The sequence below is a fragment of the Onychostoma macrolepis genome, chromosome 24, assembly GCF_012432095.1.
Source record: "Onychostoma macrolepis isolate SWU-2019 chromosome 24, ASM1243209v1, whole genome shotgun sequence".
NCBI classification, from domain to species: Eukaryota; Metazoa; Chordata; class Actinopteri; order Cypriniformes; family Cyprinidae; genus Onychostoma; species Onychostoma macrolepis.
The window spans coordinates 4025744-4052883 of NC_081178.1; the positions used below are offsets into that span (position 1 = coordinate 4025744).

The window sequence follows — 27140 nt, forward strand, 5'->3', positions numbered from 1 at the left end:
ACTGGAGTAATGATGCTGAAAATGTAACTTTGCATCACAGAAATGAATTACATTTTAAAATGTATTCAAATAGAAAACTCATTTTAAATTGTAATAATAGTTCATATTATTGCTGTTTTTACTGTATTTTTGTATAATAAATGCTCCCTTGGTGAGCAAAAGAGACTTTCACAAACATTAAAAAACCATTTCAACCCCAAATGTTTGAATGTATATATTATAAATAAATAATATAAAATTAAATAAACACACATGTATTCAATATTAACAAATAGAAACATTTATTGTGATTGTATTACTTTCAGAAAATTTCCTCTTCCAAATGTACACAAGACTGGTAATCAACATCAAAGATGAAAGACTAAATCAATAATCAATTACATTAAAAATCCTATAAGGAACCAGTGAGAATGCAACATTTGCGCATTGTATTTTAGTTTTGCAAAACTAACTTTCAAAATGGACATAATGGAACACATTTCAATTCTACACTTCTACTCTGACAAAAACAGTAATCAGCATTATACCTTGCCGTCTTGACCCTTTATTTCCTGTGTGGGACTTTCTGCTCTACGTCCTAAGAAAGCCGAGCTGACTGTCTGATTCAGTGTCATGAGCGCTGCCAGTCCTACAACGACAATTAAGTGACAGAACACTCTAATATCTCATTAACAGGCCGTTGAGATCAACTAACAATTGAGAATGGAAATGAATTGAGTGAACAGTGAACTTTAAGTAATGTTTTTTGCTCTGTCTTACCATAATGGCACACTGGTTCTACACACAGAAATGCATCTGTGGTCAGAAGCTCTTTACTGCACACAAACACTGCTCTGACAACCCTGAGAACAACTGATAATACTGTGCAGATGCATAAAGGAAAATCTGTAAACACATAAAACAAACACAACACCTGCAGAAAGACTCACGAAGGAGGAAAGATTCAAATCAAATGCTGATAAACACTGACAAAGCTACGTATCAATATGCTAAGATTTAAAACTGCTAACATGAACTTTATGGTGGAATGATCTTGTTTTTAAAACTCGTGCTCTGTTTGCTGATTTCTACTTAGTAATAACTATAATTGTGTTTTTACAGTCTTTACTGCTAACTAATGACAATTCAATTCAAAGTCACATTATGAAACAAAAATACAATAAAAGAATGATTTTTGGAACATTTGATAAAACACTAAAGAAATCAAACATCCTGATGTCTTAAAATCTTCGGAATATCAACATTGCATAACCAAAGTGTTTCTGATAAAACTGTGAGCCTGCATTCATATATAGTAAAAACACATTTATCTTTATAAAAACTAACAAACGCTCAAACACTCATCATCCTGCATAAATTCATCCACACTCACGCACACGCTCATGTAAACACACTAGAGATCGAGCGGCGTCTCGGCCTGTTCGCTCAGCTGCATGGAGAGGTAGTCAGCAGGACGCCTGCCAAAAGATCATGCACATAATGAGTTGCAATGAATGTTTTAACATAATATACAGTGGTGTGAAAAAGTGTTGGCCCCCTTTCTGATTTTTTATTTTTTTTGCATGTTTGTCACACTTTAATGTTTCAGATCATCAAACAAATTTAAATATTAATCAAAGATAACACAAGTAAACACAACATGCAGTTTTTAAATGAAGTTTTTTATTATGAAGGGAAAACAAAATCCAAACTCACATGGCCCTGTGTAAAAAAGTTCTTGCCCCCTAAACCTAATAACTGGTTGTGCCACTCTTTGCAGCAACAACTGCAATCAAGCATTTGCAATAACTGGCAATGAGTCTTTCACATCACTGTGGAGGAATTTTGGCCCACTCTTCACAGAATTGTTGTAATTCAGCCACATTGGAGGGTTTTCGAGCATGAATGGACTGTTTAAGGTCATGCCACAGCATTTCAATTGGATTTAAGTCCAGACTTTGATTTGGCCACTCCAAAACCTTAATTTAGTTTTTCTTGAGACATTCAGAGGTGGATTTGCTGCTGTGTTTGAGATCATTGTCCTGCTGCATAACCCAAGTGCACTTGAGCTTGAGGTCACAAACTGATGGCCGGACATTCTCCTTCAGGATTTTCTGATAGAGAGCAGAATTCATGGTTCCATCAATTATGGAAAGTCATCCAGGTTCTGAAGCTGCAAAGCAGCCTCAGACCATCACACTACCTCCACCATGTTTGACTGTTGGTATGATGTTCTTTTTATGAAATGCTGTGTTGGTTTTACACCAGATGTAACGGGACACACACCTTCCAAAAAGTTCAACTTTTGTCGCATCAGTCCACAGAATATTTGCCCAAAAGTCTTGGGGATAATCAAGATATTTTTTGGCAAATGTGAGACGAGCCTTTGTGTTCTTTTTAGTCAGCAATGGCTTTTGCCTTGGAACTCTCCCATGGATGCTGTTTTTGCCCAGTCTCTTTCTTATTGTTGAATCATGAACACTGACCTTAATTGAGGCAAGTGAGGCCTGCAGTTCTTTAGATGTTGTTCTGGGTTCTTTTATGACCTCCTGGATGAGTCGTCATTGCGCTCTTGGAGTAATTTTGGTAGGCCGGCCACTCCTGGGAAGGTTCACCACTGTTCCAAGTTTTCTCCATTTGTGGATAATGGCTCTGACCATGGTTTGCTGGAGTCCCAAAGCCTTAGAAATGGCTTTATAACCCTTTCCAGACTGATGCATGTAAACTATTTTGCTTCTCATCTGTTCTTGAATTTCTTTGAATCACGGCATGATGTGTTGCTCTTTAAACATGCTTCACTTTGTCAGACAGGTTCTATTTAAGTGATTTCTTGATTCAACAGGTCTGGCAGTAATCAGGCCTGGGTTTGGCTAGTGAAATTTAACTTCGCTTTCTAAAATAATGTGGTTAATCACAGTTCTTTCATGATTTAATAGGAGGGGGCAATTAATTTTTCATGTAGGGCCAGGTAGGTTTGGACAGCTTTTTTCCCTTAATAAATGAAATCATCATTTTAAAACCGCATTTTGTATTTACTTGCATTATCTTTGTGTAATATTAAAATTAGTTTGATGATCTGAATCTTTTAAGTGCGACAAATATGCAAAAAATTTAAAAATCAGGAAGGGGGCCAACACTTTTTCACACCACTGTATGTTTTTCACAAGGACACATTCATCCTACAAATGGACTGATCCCACAACAAAGACTTGAAATGCCTTATAAATTACTCATGAATCATGGTACCATAGTATTTACCATGGTACTGCAACGTACTTAAAATAATGCTGTGCTTTTACTGCATTTATCATCTAAAAGACTATGGATATACTATGTCTTAAAAGTGTAAAAAGTTCTCAAATGTGGAATGTCATGTGAAGTATCATTTTTCAGCATTTTGTGTGTGTTAAGAGAGGAGTATTATCAAGATTAGTAGATCAAGATTATTTTATATTTAAAAACATTTAAATAGTTTTCAACTGTATATTAATATTAATGCAATTAATCGGCATGAATAAAATGTATTCAATATTTTAAAATAAGTTAAGCTGTAAATTGTATACTGATATTATTCAATATATTAATTAGCATAAATAAAATTACATTATACTTAGAAAATAAAATAGAAAAAGTTGAACAATTTTTAAACTGTATTTTGATATTAATTCAATTTATTAATTGGCATAAATAAAAATAATTAATATTTAAAAATAAAATAAGTTGAATTACTTTTAAACTGTATACTGATGTTTTGCTGTAAACGGTATACTGATATTATTCAATGTATCAATTAGCATAAATAAAATAACATTATATTTAGAAAACAAAATAGAAAAAGTTGAACAATTTTTAAACTGTATTTTGATATTAATTCAATTTATTAATTGGCATAAATTAAAAATAATTAATATTTAAAAATAAAATAAGTTGAATTACTTTTAAACTGTATACCGATGTTTAATGGCATAAATAAACTGTATGCTGACTTTAATTCAATTTATTAATTGGCATAAAAATTATTTTTCAAATAAATTGAATGATATCTACAGTATATCGACATCGAATCAAATGATCAATTTGCATAAACTATTTAATATTAATTTGTTTTATATTAATTCAATTTATTAATTGGCATAAATAAAAATAATTAATATTTAAAAATAAAATAAGTTGAATTACTATTATACTGTATACTGATGTTTAATGGCATAAATAAACTGTATGCTGACTTTAATTCAATTTATTAATTGGCATAAATAAACTGTATACTTATATTAATTTAATTTATTTGGCATTAAAATTATTTTTCAAATAAATTGAATGACATCTACAATATATCTATATATTGACATCAAATCAATTGATCAATTTGCATAAATAAACATTATTTAATATTTTAAAAAATATTTTGATATTAATTCAATTTATGAAATGGCATAAATAAAATTAATTAATTTCTAAAACATAAAATAGGAAAAGATTTTAAACTATTTTTAAACCTTTGATATTAATTTGATATCTTAAAATTTAAAAACTACAACTACTTTTAAATAGTACACTGGTTCAATTTATTAAATAAAATAAAAGTTTTAATTGGCACATAATGTACTTTTTTTTTTTTTTTTTTTTAATAAATCAACTGACAGCCCTAACGTCATCATCATCATCACCACAGAGACTTTCATGCAAAACACACAAGCACAAACTGATCTGTCCACACCTTTTTTTGTACAAGAAGACAAACAGAGCAGCACCCAATGCGAACAGCAGGAGCGCCGCAAGCACAAGCCCGACCTGCAGAGCGACCGACGACCCCGCTGCACATACAAACACACGGTTACTTCCTTCAGACCAAAACATACCCTGAATATCCATAAGAGCATAGCATAATATTAACATGTGTGTGTCTTGTACCTCCATGAACCAGTCGCTCCTGTTCAGTTGAACATGAGAGCTTGTTGTCACTCACTATCTCATTGATTCGCTTCATCTGTTGGTCAGAAACAGCAAGAACAGACCCCTGTGTGTACAACCGACCCGCCTCACAGGACACATTCACACCTCACATGGGGGAAAGACAAGAAATAACAGTCATTACCAGATCATTTCATTTTAACACCATTAATGTGTGTTTTCAAGTGTCTTACCTTTAACATGTAAGCTTGAGATCCCACAGTTACACAACCGCTCTAATAAAACAGCAAACTCCTCCTGGGCACAATCTGAGACAGAGGAACACTTCAGATGAGATCAATTACTTTTACTGTTGATTTTATTTTTTTATTTTTCATTTTGGATGCATCTTACACCAAGCGTCCAATAAAAAGCGATAAGGGCTGAATATGTGATCGTTTTAAAGCAGGTTATGCGAATTCATAAATGTGAGCTTATGTGCAAAAGACAGGGATGAGAAAATGAGAAAAAGAATAACTTTATATCATGAGGGATCAAATGTTTCTTGATCTTTCTGAAATGAAAAGGTACACATCAAAAACTCAAAACGTCAGGGTTTTCACACTGTCTGACCAGTTATTTTTCCATATCTTTTGCAGTATTTTGTGATGAGGAGATGACAATTTTTTTACACTTATAGACAGTGAAATAATAAAAAAATGGAACATAGCAGAAAAATACATAAAGTGTTACTGAAAAGATTGGGAGGTCTTTTTAAGTTTTTACTCAAGGCTGCAAAAATACAGTAAAACATTCCATTTAAATTTTTTTTTTTACAAAATTACAATATTATAGTTTCAAATAACTGTTGTCTATTTTAATATATTTTAAAATGTAATTTATTTCTTTGATAATTGTTGAAAACTGTTGTGCTGCTTCATATGTTTGTGGAAACTGTGATACATATTTTAGGATTATTTGATGAGCAGAAGTTCAAAAGAACAGCATTTTCTTTGAAATAGAAATGTTTTGTAACATTATAAATGTCATAACTGTCACTTTTGATCAATTTAATGCATCCTTTGCTAAAAAAATATATATATATAATTTTTTTTTTTTTTAATTCTTACTGACCCAAAACCTTTAAACTGAAGTGTATATTGACTATTGTCATTCATACAAGACTTTTCCATGGCCTTATAAGATTTTATTCATTTTGATGACAGCATAGAAATGTTTCAAGACTGTGGGAACCCTGTCATTTCACACCCAGTAAAAAGCCTGACAACCTGAAGGACAACAGAAGTCATCCAAAACCAAACATCTAACCTCTATTGTAACCATCTGTCATTCCAGCAGGTTTCATTCTCTGGGTGTGTTCCTCATGTTTGTGCATGTATTGTGGGTCTTCTATAAACATAATTCTTCAATTGCTCTCGATGAACTGTTATGCAAAAACCGAATACAAACTACGTAGATGCTACTAGCCAGCATGAGAAAAATCTACTTCAACCTTTCCCACAAACATTGCACGTGATCATTTGTGTTCAACACTGTCATGTTTTAAAAATGTGTAATGCATTCTGGGTTCTTGGTGGAAATTGAATATTTTTAGTGTTTCATCTGTTTTAACAGATGAGCAGGGACAGAGGTAGATTTTCTAGACTGATCTGTGACTAATATGTACAGTTAAGTGCTCTACATTTGCAGAAAAAAAGGTACAAAAGCTGTCACTGGGGCGGTACTCTTTCAAGGGGTACTAATACGTGTAATTTAGGTATTAATACGTAGACTTCAAGTACTAATATGTACCTTTAAGTTACCTTTATGTACCCTTTAGGTGTAAATAAGGTACAAATTGTACCTTTTGAAAAGGCACCGCCCCAGTGACAGCTTCATCTACAGTGTAGCACATCACTTTTTCTCACAAAGTATGTGCATTCCATAGCAATTTTGCTTTCGACAACAATTTGTAAGGTGAAGAAGTCTTGCATTATCCCTTAATCAGCAGAAAAACTGCAGCAAAGACATGATTCCTGTCCAGACAATTTTCAGATGTATGAATGATTCTGAAGAGATTATTTAATGCCGAATTGTGATTTCAAAGTTACAAATAGTGACAGAAGAAAATGCAAACATGATGAAGATCTGTGGGTGTTTTACTACATCCAAACAGTGACAGAAAACTACAGATTTTCTGGAAAAAAATAATCTTATTTTGCAAAGTTTATTGAACATATATAAAGTATTTGAACATATATATTTTTTTCACACTTTTGCAGATTTTAAGTTATAAACATACATTTTGAATACTTCATTGTAATTAAACTTTTGAAACTTTTGAAACTTTTGACATTTGACTTTGTTTTATATATATATATATATATATATATATATATATATATATATATATATATATATATATATATATATATATATATATATATATGTGTGTGTGTGTGTGAAGAGTTTATTTGACAACTCAGTTTTTTAATTTTCAAAAATCCTGTTTTTTATTATATTATCATGTTTTTATTGGGCTTTATTGTGTTAGTTAGCTGTATTTTTTGTTATATATATATATATATATATATATATATATATATATATATACAGTGAGGAAAATAAGTATTTGAACACCCTGCTATTTTGCAAGTTCTCCCACTTAGAAATCATGGAGGGTCTGAAATTATCATCGTAGGTGCATGTCCACTGTGAGAGACATAATCTAAAAAAAAATCCAGAAATCACAATGTATGATTTTTAACTATTTATTTGTATGATACAGCTGCAAGTAAGTATTTGAACACCTGTCTATCAGCTAGAATTCTGACCCTCAAAGACCTGTTAGTCTGCCTTTAAAATGTCCACCTCCACTCCATTTATTATCCTAAATTAGATGCACCTGTTTGAGGTCGTTAGCTGCATAAAGACACCTGTCCACCCCATACAATCAGTAAGAATCCAACTACTAACATGGCCAAGACCAAAGAGCTGTCCAAAGACACTAGAGACAAAATTGTACACCTCCACAAGGCTGGAAAGGGCTACGGGAAATTGCCAAGCAGCTTGGTGAAAAAGGTCCACTGTTGGAGCAATCATTAGAAAATGGAAGAAGCTAAACATGACTGTCAATCTCCCTCGGACTGGGGCTCCATGCAAGATCTCACCTCGTGGGGTCTCAATGATCCTAAGAAAGGTGAGAAATCAGCCCAGAACTACACGGGAGGAGCTGGTCAATGACCTGAAAAGAGCTGGGACCACCGTTTCCAAGGTTACTGTTGGTAATACACTAAGACGTCATGGTTTGAAATCATGCATGGCACGGAAGGTTCCCCTGCTTAAACCAGCACATGTCCAGGCCCGACTTAAGTTTGCCAATGACCATTTGGATGATCCAGAGGAGTCATGGGAGAAAGTCATGTGGTCAGATGAGACCAAAATAGAACTTTTGGTCATAATTTCACTAAACGTGTTTGGAGGAAGAAGAATGATGAGTACCATCCCAAGAACACCATCCCTACTGTGAAGCATGGGGTGGTAGCATCATGCTTTGGGGTGTTTTTCTGCACATGGGACAGGGCGACTGCACTGTATTAAGGAGAGGATGACCGGGGCCATGTATTGCGAGATTTTGGGGAACAACCTCCTTCCCTCAGTTAGAGCATTGAAGATGGGTCGAGGCTGGGTCTTCCAACATGACAACGACCAAGCACACAGCCAGGATAACCAAGGAGTGGCTCTGTAAGAAGCATATCAAGGTTCTGGCGTGGCCTAGCCAGTCTCCAGACCTAAACCCAATAGAGAATCTTTGAGGGAGCTCAAACTCCGTGTTTCTCAGCGACAGGCCAGAAACCTGACTGATCTAGAGAAGATCTGTGTGGAGGAGTGGGCCAAAATCCCTCCTGCAGTGTGTGCAAACCTGGTGAAAACTACAGGAAACGTTTGACCTCTGTAATTGCAAACAAAGGCTACTGTACCAAATATTAACATTGATTTTCTCAGGTGTTCAAATACTTATTTGCAGCTGTATCATACAAATAAATAGTTAAAAATCATACATTGTGATTTCTGGATTTTTTTTTAGATTTTCTCTCACAGTGGACATGCACCTACGATGACAATTTCAGACCCTCCATGATTTCTAAGTGGGAGAACTTGCAAAATAGCAGGGTGTTCAAATACTTATTTTCCTCACTGTATGTGTATATATGTATGTATATATATATATTTTATTTATTTCTTTGAAAAATCTTTATTCTTATTTTGTGAAAAAACTGTACATGATGGAAAGTTTTTGTTGATATTTTTGAACTCAGCATCATCAAATGAGGTAATATTAGACCTTTTATGCAACCCAGAAGAATGTTTTTTCCAACATGCAGGACTGTGTTTTTTCCTGCTGTGCAGAGACTTTCCAAAATAATTTTGTGCTACACAGAAAAAACTGCAGCAAACCGCTCTTGGAATAACATGAGGGTGAGTCGATGCCAATGTTAATCAACTATTCCTTTAAAGTTCACTTACTTCCTGATCCGCTCTGCCAGTTATTATCGTCCGGCTGCAGGCACAGATCCACGGAGCTGGAGAAGGCGGGACTCGGGCAGCGGTTCGGTAGGCGTGGAGTCGGTTGGGAAGCGATCCAGAGAACGGGCCCTTCTGATGCACATCGAGATAAAGAAGCCACACTAATCACATAAAAAAACAGACATGCAGTTATGTGCATGAAAACAGCTGCTGCGGTGTACAAACCTGCTGATACCAGCAAAAACACACTAGATTCCCAACAAACCTGAAGAGTGTGTACACGAAGTGTGTCATGTTGTGCTGGAGAAATCTCTGTAACTTTGGGTCATTGGAAAAAACTAGACAGTCCAAATGATGTGAGTTGCTCCCACAAAACCCTGATCCTGACGGCTCAAAACACAACAGCACTGCACCCAAATGACCCAGCGTTGGTAAACCCTGATCTGCACAAACACAAAGATGAATGAGCAAACAAGTCGTTGACTTTTTAGAATTTATCTGCTATTCAATTGAAATCACTGATTGCCTTGGAGAACAACAGTCCAAAGTAATAATCCGATTCATTTTCTTTATAGAAAAATGTTATATACAGTAAATAATTATTATATTTATTATTATAATAATTATTATTATTATTATTTGAGGTTGAAGATTTACGCTTCAATTTCATAAATTAAATCATGTCCATTAGTCAAATTTTGAACAGTACAGAACAAGACATTAGCATACTAGTATACCATTCCAAGCACATAATGAAGGCAAAAGCTAAAATAATAACTAAGAATAAATTTAAGTAAAATAACAAAAAAAAAAAAAAAAATAAAATAAAATAAATCAAATACTCCACAAATAATTAAATAAAATAAACATGATGAAAACTAAAATAAAAATAACTAAATAAAATAAAATAAAACAATTCAAATGCTCAAAACAAAATAAAATAAAACAAAATAAAATATTGGCACCAATAGCCCTGTGGGCAGCGCACCGACATATAGCGCAGTTATATATATATATATATATATATATATATATATATTTATTCCTAATAAATATTTAAAGTACACAGCCTGGTTCTTTTTCATTTTTACTCAGATTTTCAATCAAATCAAAATATGTAATATTGTGATTCATCTCAGAGCTGGTTGATCGGGGTAGTCGTGGCCTAATGGTTAGGGAGTCGGGCTTGTAGGCCTGAAGGTTGCTGGTTCGATTCTCGCGCCGGCAGGAATTGAAGGTGGGGATTGTGAATGAACAGCACTCTCTCCACCTTCAATACCATGACTAAGGTGCAGAGCAAGCATCTTCAACTTGAGCAAGGCACCGAACCCCTAATTGCTCCCCGGGTGCTGGAGCAAGGCGTGTTCACTGTGTGTGTGTGCACTTGTTCACTAATCACTGCTGTGTGTGTGCACTTGGATGGGTTAAATGCAGAGCACCATTTCGAGTATGGGTCACCATACTTGACAATACGTCACGACTTAACTTAATCTTTACTGAAGAATTTTCAGAATGTCATTGAAGAAAAACAATGGGAAAAATACATTTCAGTGACCAAAGATGATCTTTGGCTGTATATCAAGACACATCAGTCTATTTCTATTCAAACAAATCAAGCTGTGCCTCACAAAGAAGACATTTCCAGATTAAACGCACAAACCTGCTTGAGAATCATTGGCGACCAGATAGAGTCCATCACTTCCTGTGCTGCCAGTGAGCGGGACGCTCCATTCTGTAGTATCTTCCCCAAAAAACACCAAAACAAGTCCATTCAGTGGAGTCGACGGTGGGCCAGTCAGCTCCACAAATAAACTCTCCTGTGACTGGTTTAACGAGGTCTTGCCCCATTCATTGATGACGAGACCCTCAGGAGGCAGAGGTATGGTGGGTTTGGGAGGACAGTTATTCTGCTTCCTTGGTGTGGGAGAAGTGACCTGTGGACACATAGAGAGTTAATTTGACACACACTTGATGGACATAAAATCCTAAAAAAGTAGGACTGGAAAATAAACTCTGACGGGCTACTTACTTAATAGTTTCCTGTTTGGAATGTCATACTACGTACCAATTTTGCATTATGTATAACCTGCATAGTAAGTAAATGTTATAGACGACCAACTACCTTTGCCGAAATGTGAGGTTTGTAACCAGCACCCAACGGGAGGATTGTACACGATGAAATCTGCTCAACTTCTCTCACCTGTGATTTTTAACATCTTCAACTTGATTATTATATAATTACATAGCCAAAAATGTGAATTTGTTAGTCAACTAGAATAAAAACAATCATTATTAACATTTTTTTCTTTATTATAAAATTAGACTGCCAAATGGACTATTTATTTATTGTCTTTTTTTCCTATTACCAATTTTTCCTGGTAATTGTTTTGCTCTTGACTTTGACAGTATGTTTGTTTTGCAACAATCCCTCTGTAAAAAAAAACTATTTTTTGATTCTTCTTTCATTAAAAAGTTAATTGAAATGTTAATAAAATGTAAAAAATGAATAAATTAAAAGAAATCGCAGCAATAATGCTAGGAAAATGTATCCTGTATATAGTTTAAAAATAATATACATTATTTTTTATTAAACAGTAGGCATTATAAAATATAAAATAAATTTAAAATAAAATAAACTCAACAGATCTCAGAGGAATTATGAATTCTTAACTCCTATTAAAATAAAATAATATAAAAAAATTTAATTACTCACAAACGCAAAAAATAAATAAATAAAAACTGCAACACACCACAGAGGAATTATGAATTCATGAATTCTACTAAACTAAACTAAACTTTAAAAAATAAAATCAGCCATCATGGGGGGAATTTCCAATTCCACAGTTTAAAGTTCAATTTTTGCCTGAAGTCTACTCAAGGCAGATTGAGAATTCTGCATGAAGCTCATATGAACAGAAACTAGATCTCACCCTGAAAGCATTGAGGTTGAGTCTCTCGGGTCCACATCGACTCAGGGTCTCGTCAGCGGGTAGCGCACTGATGTCCTCCAGCAGAGGGAGCTGTCCTGGTGTCAGCGCTTCTGTTAGCTCCGAAACCTTTTTATCAGAGCCACGAGTGCGGTAAACCACCGCATCCAGCAAACCGCTTTTGGGAATATTCTGACCCTCTTTAGAGGGCGGAGACTTGCTGCGATATAACACTATAGCGTCTGGTCCGTTCTGAATAGTGTTCGATGGGATTCTAATGTGAGGGCCGACATTCGAACTGCCAATCTGGAAGAACAGATTCAGAAACGTTATGTTTGTTGCTTCAACCGTTCAAAAGTTTGGGCTCAGTAAAGAAATTAATACTTTGATTCAGCAAAGATGCAAAAAGTGACAAAAAGATTTCTTATTCAAATAGATGCTGTTTTTTTAACTTTCTATTTATCAAAGAATCATTAAACAAACATAACAGTTTAATATATAACATTATTTCAACATTGATAATAAATGTTTCTTAGCAGCAAATCAGCATATTAGAATGATTTCTGAAGGATCATGTGACACTGAAGACTGGAGTAATGATGCTGAAAATACAGCTTTGATCACAGAAATAAATTACACTTCACAATGTACTCATATTAAAAAACAGTTATTTGAAATTGTAATAATATTTCATAATTATTCTGTTTTTACTAAAACAAATACAACCTTGGAGAGCATAAAATAATTCTTTCAAAAACAGTGAAAAATCCTACTAACCCCAAACTTTTAAATGCTAGTGTACATAAAGTGCTAACTGCCTTTGCTTTTACAGCTGACACATACTTCTAATCAGGCGTATGACTCATTTGTGTCACAAGTGTCCAAGTATGCATCAGCTCACCAGGAAGTATCCGTCATCATCCGTGTAATATCCATTCAGCTCCAGCTCATAGTACACCCTTCCAGTCTGTCCATTGATCATCACCATCCAGATGAAATCCAGCGACATACGGAAGCCAGACGGATGCCATAACTCTATAAACTCCTCGTCCTCGGCTCCTCCTGGTGAGTCAGTGTTGATCTCATTAAGCAGGAAATCAACATCGCTATGAATCGGGGGCTGGGTCCGTCCTGACACTGTGAAAGAGGCTGAAACGACAAGCCAGATGAAATTAAAAACATGATAGGACACCTAAAAATGTGTCCTTAAAGGGATAGTTCAGCCAAAAATGTTGTTTGAAGAATGTGCGTAACCAAACAGTTGACGGTAGCCATTGACTTCCATAGTATGGAAAAAAATACTATGGGGTACCATCAACTGTTTGGTTACAAACATCCTTTAAAATGATGACAGAATTTTCATTTTTGGATGAACTATCCCTTTAACATTAAGGAGAAAGTAAGTTTTGCTACATGAACCGAAAATCAAGACGTACTCATGTTAAGCGGGCAGGACTGAAACCAAACGCAGTCGTTGGGTTTTCCGGGACTCCGGGGCCTTGTTACAAACAGTCCCGGATCTCTCGTCCATTCGGCAACACCACAGCGACTGACATGAAGACCTGCTGTGAGAAAACTGCAGCATACAAACATGGATGAGCACATACTAGAATACACAAATGCCACAATAAATCATTCTGCATTGTATGGCACGTGTTGATCACCTCTCTGGGAGTATGAAGGTTTTCTCCCTGGTATGAGTGTCTCTGTGAGGTTGTCACTGGGCATGTGCGCAGAGTCCCCGTAAACAAAGGCATCGATTGGCTGTTCGTGACTGAGGGGGCCGTCCTTAGGGAAGTCTGATACCAGACCTTTATACAACGCAAATGCTGCACTTTGTGGCCCTAAAAGATCAAATATTATATTGCAATCATTCTCTTCATTCTCAAAATATATTTTTTTTTTTTTGATTTGGAAGTGATGTGACCTGGACATTACTGAGATTTTACTCAACAAAATCTGAGAGAATTTAAAAAAAACAAACACTAAATGGTTTAGAGTGAGATATATAGAAATATTTAAAAAATGAATAAAAATTATGAAAGCACATAGCAAAATGACTTAAAACTTAAACTAAATTTAAAATGAAAATCATAAATATAAAAATAAAAGCTATACTAAACTAGTATAAACTATATTATACTAGTACACAAATAATGGTAAAAAAACTATTAATAGTGTCCTTAAATAACTTTATCTGCAATATACAATCAACACTACCTGACAAACTCGCAGTGTTCACAGGTACAGCGAATATTCCAGGCTGTTTTGCGATGAACTCCAGACTCGTGCTAATCAGATCCGTAGTAACATCATACAGCACCAAAGAAAACGATCCGGTTGCCATGCCAACACTGAGTTCCACATGGCCCGACTGGTCCGACCCACCGAGGTCGACTTCATTGATCCAGACCTCTGCAGGGGTCGGTGGTGGGCAGTGATTGACCCATGCAGGGGTCGGCGGGCCTGTGTAGAACGACCACAGGTTTTCTGACTGCCAGCAGCGCTGAATGGACTCATCCCCCTCTAGAGCCGCCTCATCCTCCACGTACGGGACCGAGCCGGGAGTCAGAACGGACGCAAGGCCGTCGGCGCCGCCTCTGGATTTACCTGAAGTGTATACAACAGCGTCCAGCAACCCCACTCCTGAAACCAGTCCCCCTTCGGCAACTGGCGCCCAGTTGGGGCCGTAGAGCGCAATGGCGTCGGGACCGTTCTGAACGGAGTTGGGTGGAAGAAAGATGGCTGGACGAGGAGTCAGTTCAGAAGAGCCAACTACGAAAAAACCTCGCTGATCCGTTTGGTGTCCACTCAGATCGATGACCCGGTACGCCGAGTCTCCATTGCCGTTGTAGAACACAAGTGTGTATCCATCCAGAGGAGTAGGATTCGCACCTTCATAGTACAGCTCCACAAATTCCTGAGTGTCCAGTTTGGGATTGTCGCAGTTGACCTCGCTGATTATTAAACACGAGCTTGTCTGTTTGACAACGCACATTAACGCCACACACACCAAACTCAGCTCCACAAGCATGGCTAAAAACTCTCAGCATACCATAATAAACAAGGACTGATGGGAAAAAGACCTGTGGAAGACAAACAGAAGGTTCATTCCAGATGAATGCAATCACTTTCAAAAGATATTAAGTTTCGTTTCCACAAAATCTGGACATTGTTTCTCCAACAGTTGAGATATTGGCAATCTCAAGGACTAGCTATGAACTGGAAGGCATCAAAACACCCAACACATCAAAACAATTCCAAGATATTTCACTCTCCGCATTCATTTCACATGACCCTAGGGATCAAAACAAAGAACATATCTCTCAAAACCAGGGCAAGGACCAGGAAAACAGTCTATGCAACTGTATTACAAGTCATATGATAGCACTGTGTCAGGAACAGACACTAGTTTATAAACAAGAATTTGGGTAGTGAACTATTAAGAGTAGCACATTCTTAGTAACTGTGAAGGAAGAGTGGTTCTTTAGTCAACTTAAAGAAACCATTCCCAAAAAAGGAAATTCTATCATCATTTAATCATCCTCAAGTTGTTATAAACATATATGTTTTTGTTTCTTCTGATGAAAATGTTGGTAACCAAACAGTTTACGGAAGCCATTTACTTTCGGATAGGGTGGAAAAAATTACTATGGAAGTGAATGGTTTCTGTTTACCAACAGAATTTTCATTTTCGGGTAAACTGTCCCTTTAAGTATAAACTATGGCACCCATAAACTTAAATCTTGCCTTGACAACTGGACGAAATAAAATAGGCTTCACACACATATGTGACCCTGGACCACAAAACCAGTCTTAAGGGTCAATTTTTCGAAATTGAGATTTATACATCATCTGAAAGCTGAATAAATATGATTTCCATTGACAATATTTGGCTGAGATACAACTATTTGTAAATCTGGAATCTGAGGGTGCAAAAAAAAATCTAAATATTGAGAAAATTGCTTTAAAGTTGTCCAAATGAAGTTCTTAGCAATGCATATTACTAATTAAAAATTAAGTTTTGATATATTTACAGTAGGAAATTTACAAAATATCTTCATGGAACATGATCTTTACTTAATGTCCTAATGATTTTTGGCATAAAAGAAATCAATAAATTTGACCAATACAATGTATTTTTGGCTATTGCTACAAATATACCCCAGCGACTTAAGACTGGTTTTGTGGTCCAGGGTCACATATATATAGTATCATGAAATGGTATCCAAGTAGAAAGCAACAAGAAACATTTGGGAAACTCTGTATATAATGGCATATAAATCATTCTAAAATCAAACTGATTTAGGATAGTGTACTTAAATCTGTGAGTCTGGAAATCAACACTACCTCACAAAATAGCAGATGAATATTTCTACATAACAAAATTTTGGGGGATTAAAAAATTCTGGGAAGCATATTCTTAACAGCTGTGAAGGAAGTTCGGGTCTTCAACTTGAGTTAGAACTATGCTGCCAATCGACTTAAAAAAAAAAAAATGGAATAAATAAACGAAAATCAGAATTGTTGCCTTGGCAACTAAATTAAATAAAATAAGTTTAAGTAATGGAATTACAAAATTACTAAAACACAAATAAATTAAAGCCATACATAAAAAAAAAAAAAAAAAAAAAAACACTAAAAATGACAAAAGCACATAACTAAACATGACAAAAATTAAAAAGAAAACTGATAATATAAACATAAAATCTAATTAAAAAATATTAATAAATACTATAATAGCATATAAATAATACTACAATAACACTGGTTTGCAAATAGTCCTTGAATGAGTTTATCTGTGAGTCTGCAAATGTAAGGATCCAATTAACACTGGCTGACAGTATTTATGGTGACGATTATAGCCAGACAGAGGTTTATAAATCACTCAATTTTGGGGCGTAAGCTGTAGCATATTCTTAGTAGCTTACGTGTGCTTCTTCAATGCCAGTTAAATGGCACCCAAAAAACACAAGCACTTACGCAACAATAGTCATCTGAGGCTTCATCAGCTCACCACAGACTCCATTAATCAGCAAATCCAGCTTCGGTCATCTGCTCAGAACTTTTCAGAAAACGTTTTATTTCACCAGTGGCTCAGTAGTGTTGGGAAGGTTACATTGGAAATGTAATAGGTTACAGATTACAATTTACCCTATTTAAAATGTAATAAGTGTAACTATTTCAATTACTTTAAGTAATGTAACTGATTACATTAGTTAACTTTTTGATAAGTTTTCTAAATTTCTAATGTTTTCAACTGTTAATCATATTCAAACATTTAAACCAGGCAGGCAGTACTCAACACCACAAACCCAATTCAAGAAAAGTTGGGACATTTGGTAAAATGCAATCAAAAAGAACCTGTGATTTGTTAGTTCTCTTTAACTTTTATTTAACTGATAAAAGTACAAAGAAAAGACTTCCAAAGTTTTCACTGACCAAACTAAAACATAAACTAATTTTGATTTTGATGGCTGCAACACACTACAAAAAAGTTGGGACAGAGGCAAAATAAAAGTGAAAAGATTATAGAATAACCAAATTAATCTTTTTTGAAACAGTCCACAATAAGCTGGTGAACTGGTAATAGGTGAGGGGATTGTGATTTGGTGTAAAAGGGGCATCTCAGACTTTCAAAATCCTTCAGCATTAGTATTAAGATCATAATCATTTAATTTTAAAGCACAGCCACCACAAAATCAGACTTACTTTAAGATCATTCAGAGGTTAAATACAGATTTAAAACCATAACAAGAAATAGTTTAATAGATGCTCTTTTTGAAACAGTGTCTTTCAAAACAAATCTTTGCATAGCTATGACAGGAAACACTGGAATCTAACAATGCCTTGGAAAAATATCATTGAATAAGCATGTGTCTGTGTACTAAACTCCTGAAACATTGGTGTATTATATTTTGCAGCAACTGCAACTTATGGAAGAAATCAATGAAATATGCATGTGGGTGTTTGTGTGAAAAAAATTCAGGTGTAACCCACTTTGTAACCGTTAACATTTTCACTATACAGCAACTGTAATTTAATTACACATTTTTGCTCAGTAACTGTATCTGATTACAATTACATTTATTTTGTAATTAAATTACGGAATTCTGTTACATGTAACAAGTTACTCCCCAACCCTGCTGCAGAGCAAATACTGAATATCGACTAGTGCTATTTTAAATGAGTCACGAAATAGGCCTAGTATCCAAGTAGTAAGCAACAATAAACATTTAAGAAACTCTGTAAAGGGCAATTTGGGCTGGAAAAGGGAAACAAATAAAAAACATGTCTATGTTCAACAGTGTCCACCCAGTTTTTCATCAGTTTTTCTTGGTTCTGGAAGCAAGATTTTTCTTATAGGGATTTTAAACAGCCTTCGTTTAACAGTTATAAGCCACGAGACAAACCAACCAGCTAGGAGGTAAATCACAGCATTCAATTTGAAGCAAAAAACTAAAAATAAATAAAGGTACAAGACTCAACAGCTTTAAAGAGGAAAAGAACTTCAAGGCCATGAAGGATTGCAAATGACAATGAAATTAAAATGATGGAGAAATATAAAACTATTGGTTTAAAGATGCTAATTATATATATATATATATATATATATATATATATATATATATATATATATATATAGAAACAATATATTTCACATTTATTTTAAAATATGCATGAAGTGTTCGGGCAGTAAAGTGTACTTTTACTGTGTTTTGCCGGATTGATGGAGATGACAACATATCCAATCGATTGACAATCTCGCAGTTTACAGTGGAGCTGTCTTTAAAAGTTACTGTTAAAAATAAATTAATGGGATTTTTATTTCCAGAACCCGACTGTCACACTCTATAGCCTAAATCGGCATATAATAGACTGGACTCTTCTTGTTGCTATGGCAATGAAGAACTAGATCTTAAACATCTACTGGAGTTTGAGAGGGAGATGTTTGTTTAGAAAAGCTTGCTACTTTTAATACTTTTGCAGTTATAATATGTATTTTGCGCACAGCATTCAATTTTCTATAGGCAAAATCACAACACATTTGCATGAGCAGTAGGCAAAGTAGTATTTTCAAATAATTTGTTGAGATATTTACATAATTTGATAAGTTTAATATGAACAACTACTATTATTTTCGACATGATAACCAGACTGGCTGAATTAAACCTCCACGGTTCTCAGGTCACGTGACAACAATTAAGCATACTACATGAATGTGTATATTTACATACTGCATACTGTTTTTTTTTACCATGCACAGCATGCAGTACGCTCATATACCATTGCAAACATACATCACTATCATCCTGACTTCACAACATGCAGGCTATGTAAAGCACTGTTTACAGATTTTTGGACTCCATGCTGATGGATACAGCAACTTTTTGCACGCTCCAGTTTGCATAACACATGCAAAAGAGCTAACTGGAAAACATAAAGAGAAAAGTGACGACCGAGTGAAACTCTGTAAATTGCACTGCTCGAGCATCTAACATCTACACAGAAAACATTGTTCATTTCTGAGAAAAAGCAATGCATTTAACCAACTGAAAATCCATAACAAAGACAGTCGATTTCGCAACAGTACGAAGTTAAAACCCCTGCAGACTCAATCTCTTTAACTCGCTGCGAAAACGACAAAGAAGACGAGCGCGAGGAGAAGAAGAACAGCAGTGAGACCATAATCGCATGTCGTGCGGTTTAACGGAGAGTTAAATCAAGTGTCGCTTACCGTGACGCCCGACGCCCGGCTGAACGGGTTTGAAAGTGTTTTGCGAAGTTTCAGTGACTTTTGCAGCGCGGAGGAACCGATCAGATCCGGTCAGTCTCTTTCACGCGCGTGTGGGCGGTGAATCTGGATGAATTCGCGCACATTCCCGGAGACATAAATCCTGCTTCCCAGAAAGATGCCTCTGTGCTTTGTGTGTACTCCTAGAAGATGTTTCCTACACTTACTGCTTCACAGCGGATGCATCATAGCCTGTTTCTCAATCACCAAACTATTTTGACATTTAAGTCACACTCATAAATGTAAAGAAAATATAAAAAATCAAAAAGTACAACAACGCGAGAGTGTTTCCACAGCTATTATTTAACTTATTTAAAAAGATTTCATATTTTTATTCTATAAAGTAACAGCTGTTTTGAAAACTTTGACCATGTCTTCATCAATTGTTTTTGCTATTTATCAGATGACCTTACTGTTTTAATAAAAGACTCTTAATCTGAAAATATGATTTTTTTTAAATATTAGATTTTTTTTTCATTAATCCTTAAAAATGATGTTTTGTAGGCTAAACAACGAGTGAAAATATATGCAATAAGTATTATGTGAAAAATATTTTTAAACCGTTATTACAACGGTTCAACAGTTGTGACGTCATTTCCAACGGACCAGTTTTTCCACTAATAATAAAAATAAATGTACGTTAGCTGTTTAATAAGGACGACAAGTTGTCAGTGAAGAGCCCAGGGAGAAGAAAACAAAGAAAAAACAAGGTACGTGTCACTTGTGAACAGAGTGCTTTTAATTTGCGCCATTTTCAATCGTTATATTCGTACTTCAGGATTTACGTTATGTGTAAAGGTCAAATGTGACTAACGTTAGGGTTCTTGGCTAATTAAATTCTTTACGGTCTGGACATGATAGCTTATCAGCATTGTTGTTGTTATGTCTATGGTTGTCCTTATCATACAATTAATTGATTAAATCATTCAATTCTTCCCTCCAGAATTCGTTTGTGGCATTTTTTACCCACAACATGAAAAGGAGGTGCATTATCTGTGCATATGGTAAGTGTTCCCTGAAATTTTCTGCCCCATTAATAAGTGTGTATCACTTCAAACTATAACCTGTGTGTGCTGTATGGGATTATAATTCTTCATTCCGCTGTATGAATACAGAATAGCAGGCTTGAAATCCCTGTTCACCTTACACAGCTGTACCAACATTCATTCTGCAGTTCAAGGCAGAATATTTAAATCAAAGATTTTCTTTAATGACATCTCCAAGGGTTCAAACACTGTCAAATCTACACTCATAAATTCTCATCTGCGACACCAGAGGTCGCTGTCTTCACAATATTAGGTATATGTTGTATTGGGTTGTGTTGAGAATAGCATACTACCATACTACACTTATTATTGCAGCAGTATATAGTATGTATATTGTTCACAGATTGTGAATTTTCTATGCATGCAATGCCCAGATGACCTACTAAATTTGCCAAAATGTGTAGTACACAACAAAGTACACTAAGTAGAATACTGTACATCACAATGCAATTTGCTCGACTTTCTATTTCTAGTGTGATTTTTAACATTCCATGCTATGTATGTTATACTGCTAACTAAGTAAATGCAGTGCATATTCTATGCTGCCTACTATTTAAAAAATAGTATATGAAACAGTATGCAGTACACCTGCAACCAAACATACAAACAGTATATGATCAATTCTTGTTGTATGACTGAGTTGTGTTATTTTGTGTGTATAATTGTGTATACAAATCATATCTGGATATTACTTCTGGTTCATTCATCACAATGGAGATTAAAAACAGGAGGATTTTTGATAAGGTCAAGTCGACCGCATTGCAGTAAGCAGCACAGTATATAGTAGGTCAGTCAGGTATTCATGTACTATATGTTGCATAAACTGTACTAGTAGTTTAGTAGTGTGCTATTCTAAACACTCCTGCAGCACAATTTTGGTGTCTTACTTATCTAACACACACTTTTCTGAAATTTGATGTATCTGCTAATGAGCTGATGAGATGAATCAGGTGTGCTAGATAAGAGACACCTCTTAAATCTAACTCTGTTCTGTCTGTATCTCTCTGGACGGTATTTTATCTGTATCATTTCCTTGTTCTATGTATAATTCCTGCACTCTTGCCGGTTCCTCGTGTTCTACAGAATCTGCCAAAAGCTGTTTTTGGCAGACACATCACACCCAAACCAGCCTACACACAGCCACAAGTAAATACAGCACATCTTTTTGGTGGTACAGTCAATTACGCTGAGGTTTTATAAGGTCTTGCATGACATGTGAGCTGTAATTATCACTGCCGCTGGAACTGTTATTGTAAAGTGGAGTAGAGCTGTTGAATCTGTTTATATCTTGTTGACCAAATTAAAGGAATAGTTCGCTCCAAAATGAAAATTTGCCCTCAGGCCATCCAACATGTAGATGATACTGTATACTGTATTTCTCATGTCATTTTCGTTCATTTTAGTGACTCGTTTCAGGAAGAGACTGAGAATGCAGAAAGCACACCCTATTTGTTTTCTTTATTTTACAAAACCAAAAGAAAAATGTTACTGATATTGGTAGTGAATCAGGGTATACAAATAATAGGCCTACTTATGTGTTTTTTCAGTCAATATTAAAATTTATAAAAGAACTATGAGTTTCTCTTTGTAGTGTATTTTTTAGGTTTGATAACTTGAAAAGTAAAGTAAACTTGAAACTTAAACAGAAAATGCAAACTTAAAATATAGCCTAGTAATATAAAAGGCTAAACAAAAATATTTATAAAATAACCCTAAAAAAAATAACTATATTATTTAAAACTGACTTATAGATTCTAAAAATACAGCATATTCCTAAATTATTCACTTTGTTTTATTCTATTTTACATTAACTTGTAATTCTGTTTTATATTTTGCATGGATGATAAAGAAAGCCAGCTCCAGTATCATAAGGTGTTTCTGCATAAATGATCATTATGCCAACAAAATTAGTTTTAAATGTTTCGTTACTCTTAGTTGCAGTAATCTGCAATAATGCAAAAGTCTCATCCATGACGTTAGGCTGTTGTGAGTGGTTGCTAGTGTGTTGCTAGGGATTTTTGTGTGGTTGCTATGTGGTCCCTTACATCTTTACCTGATTTGTGCCTGTGTTGACTCATTTGAGTGTACCTGGTTTTTAGTCAATGTTGACCAGTCTGGAACAGTTTCTGTCTCTAGAAATGACTCAACAATGTCAGTGTCATGCCAGGCAAAAATATAATAAAACGTCTGCACAATAAGGAAAACAGAATGCAGCATGGCTCACGGTAATGAGATGTTTTCAGAAGTCATGTAGAGAAAGTATAAGGTGGTTTAGAAAGAATAAAGATGGCCCAGTTTTTCCGCTTCATTCATCTGGCTGTGTTAAATCATCTTGTTGTCCTGTCATCCTTGCCAGATTACAGATCATATCAGAATGGGTTTGAGCTCCATTTAACTCTTATTTGCTCTCTAACACAGGATTTGATGGCAGTTTGAGAGCTGATGGCGGGGCATCTGGACTCTTATGGGCCGTTGATCCACGTTTGAGGAATTAGACTGGAAGATCTCTCTCTCTCCATCAATCCTCAGTACTGTTTCTCCATATGGTTTCTGCAGGTAAGCTCGGATCACCTGGGGAGTGTTTGACAGGCTGATTATAAGAAAGTGTTGTCATGTTGTCATGTTGAATAGAGAAGCTTTGCGGCATCAGCAGAGGGTATTTCAGAATGTGTTTGGCTCATTCCTCAGTGTGCATATGCAAGCATCTGTTCATTTATTTGTGAATGAGATGTTGACTCACTCTGGCAGACAGGATGTTTGAATCATCGACTTGTAACACATAACAGACTGCTGTAGTGATACATCCACACGCAACGCTCTGCAAACCAGGCAGCTGTAGTTGCACACACATGCATGTGATATGGTTGAGATCTGCTTTTTTAAAAATAAAAATGTTCAATCATGGAAAACAATAAAGAAAAACAACATAGAAAAACCTTATTTTGAAAGTTTTTTGACCAGTTATTATACATGTCACTTCAAAATAAGTATTTAACTTCAAACTATAGTTGATATTTACTCTATCTAAATAGAGTTACTGACCAATCTGTAAGTGACTGGTGTGTGATTTTGTTATATAATATTGTAGGATCTTTTATGCATAAAATGCAGCTCCACAGAATAAAAAAAAAAAAAAAGGGAAATACAATAAAACATAACATGAATTCTAAAAGAAAAGAAGGATGTGGGAACTTTAATTTAAGAATATTTAAAATATAAAAATTTAGGAAAATGTAAAAATATTAAAAAAACCTATTTAACAAAATAAATAAATAAGTTAGCATAAACACACACACAAATACTAAAATGAATTAGTATTAAAGTATATATTATATAAAGCTAACATAACAAATGTGTCACGGTGCACAGAGATGAGGAGTAAACTCAAATATAACAGTCTGTAATTCAGACAAGGAACACCGGGAGTAATGAGTAGACCAGACGAAAAGGAACTAAACAGGCAGGAACTAAATACACAAAATAATTAACACACACAGCTGGACGAAATCATAATCAAATTAAAGGACAGGAAAAACCATATAAGGACACAAGAGGGAGGGAAACACACGACAGAGGACTGACAAAATGATATAAATATTAAATAATATATTTGTAATATATAGACTTTCATAGTATTTTAATTATTAAATTAAAATTTTAAAACTTAAAATTGAAGAATATCTAAAACATTAAATATTAAAATTTAAGAAAATGTAAAATATTTTTAAAGTATTTTAAATTATCATAAATAAATAAATGTCTAAAATAAATAAAAGGTAGCGTAAACACACACACACACACACACACACACATATATATATATATATATATATATAAGCTAAACAAAAATATATTAATATTAAACTAAATAATATATAGATTATATAAAGCTAACATAACATAAATTATATTAATATTAAACAATATATTTGTAATATATAGAATTTCATAGTATTTTTATTATTAAATTAAAACGCTAACTTAAATATATAGTGATGGTAATGTAGAATATATTAATAAGCAAACTTAAAAATATATTCATATTACATAAAAAACTAAATTATAGATCTAAATCTATTTATGATAAATCTATCATAAAATTATATTAATAATAAAGGATATATTTTAGACATGTTATTTAATGTTATTTCAATATTAAAAATATTTTAATATTAAAAGAAAACACTAACCCAAAATACATTATTATAAAAAACTAACCTAGAATATATTCAAATTAGGTTATAAGGCTAACTTTATATTAATAGGATTTATTGATATATTTACAAAAGCTAACTTGTATAAAAGACTTTGTTAATAAAAGTCTAGAAACTTTTTCAATGTGTTTGTAATGTAATAAACCTGAACAGTTGTTCTTTTTGTGTGCAACACATGAAGCAGTGCTTTTGTGCCAGAATGGCACGTCTGGGCAGACAGCTAAATTTAATGTGTTTGTCTTGTCTATTTTTAGTCAGAAGTAAGAATGTGAGACTGTATCGTACACGTATGTGTGTGTGTGTGTGTGGGTTGGTATTTGTGGTATTTGTTTTAGTCGAGCACCCATTTGAGATAGATGTGCGTGCTGTTGTTTGCTCTTTTTGGTATTTGTTTAATGACATTGGTATGACAGAGGTATTACAATTTGAAGGTGGTTTATGAGGACACTGCCTATGTCCCCATAATTCAAAAGGCTTAAAAAACATACTAAATGGTGCTTTTTTTGAAAATCTAAAAAAGCACAAAGTTTTCTGTAAGGGGTAGGGTTAGGTGTAGGGTTGGTGTAGGGCAATAGTACATACAGTTTGTACAGTATAAAAACTATAACGCCTATGGAGAGTGGAGGCTGACATTTTTTCGGGAATCCCGCGGGATGGGAAACAAAATCGCTACGAATCACGTGATTGGGATGGGACAGGAAAAAATGTCATCGGGAGTGGGCGGGACCGGGAATAGTAATGATACCCAACTTTATACACAAATATACCTTTTATATAAATAAACTATAAACTGTATATTTTAATTCTGAACTCAATTCTAGTTGCCCTGTCTCGCTCTCCTCCTGTTTGCTTTGGTGTGGCTGGTTAAGTGAAGGATGCAATCCGTGACGGACAGATCGTTAACGGCTGGTCTATGTGGTAATACACACTATCATTCATCGACCTCAAATATGGCTTTTCATCTGAAAGATGTATGTAGTAGCAACTTTACATGGCCGCTCAATATGATGTTAACCTAGAGAAATGTGCGCTACTGAAGTGTTTGTGTGGAGAGTGGAGCTGAATAGCGCGCTCGCTGCAGGACAGGCGCCGGTGCGCTCACTTGCTCTTAAAATCTCCGTAATTTTTGGTCATACAGATAAAAGTAGCCTAATACATCTTTCGAATCTGTAAAGACTCGTTTGTTTGTGTACATTCAGAATAACAACGAAATGTTGCGCTTTAAAGCAAACAGAGTGAGCTTTAGGTCTCTGAGCAAGAAACTTCGAAACTCTGTCTTTGAAAAATATATCTATAGAGAGTGAAATGTCTACTTTCAAATGAAAAAACTAAATTCAAATAGAAAACGTGTGTGTTAGCATGGATGATTTACATAAAATTGAATGTGTGCAATGTAGCCTACACTGTGCATAAACTGGCTTTCAGTTCAATATAATAACAAAAAACTACATTTTGGGTTTTATTCAACTAAGGTGGGCACGCTGTGATCTGTTCTATATTTTTACTGTAACTGACAGATTTCGACCCCAAAAAAATTAATACAAAAAAAAAAACGGGAATGGGAGGGAATGGGAGTAATTCTTCTGGGAGTGGAACGGGACGGGATTTTCCCTCAGTTTTTTCGTGGGATTGGGACGGGAGAGGTTTGAAAATGCACTCCCGTGTCACCCTCTAATGGAGAGTCCCCGTAAACCACAAATACTAACATGTGTGTGTGTGTGTGTGTGTGTGTGTGTGAGACAGTGTGTTTATGGGGTGT

At 34.8% G+C, this 27140-nt stretch overlaps 1 protein-coding gene across 1 annotated transcript; it reads right to left on the reverse strand.

Moving 5' to 3' along the window:
- Positions 1 to 257: 257 nt before the first annotated feature.
- On the reverse strand, positions 258 to 13931 carry si:ch211-183d21.1 (uncharacterized). The gene is made up of 10 exons (XM_058764606.1): positions 13763 to 13931; positions 13228 to 13475; positions 12330 to 12632; positions 11060 to 11333; positions 9665 to 9842; positions 9400 to 9560; positions 5127 to 5201; positions 4894 to 5040; positions 4700 to 4796; positions 258 to 1457 (listed from the first exon to the last, which is right to left on the reverse strand). Exons 1-10 carry the CDS (start codon positions 13929 to 13931, stop codon positions 1394 to 1396), a joined length of 1716 nt encoding a protein of 571 aa, XP_058620589.1. The 3' UTR covers positions 258 to 1393.
- Positions 13932 to 27140: the final 13209 nt, after the last annotated feature.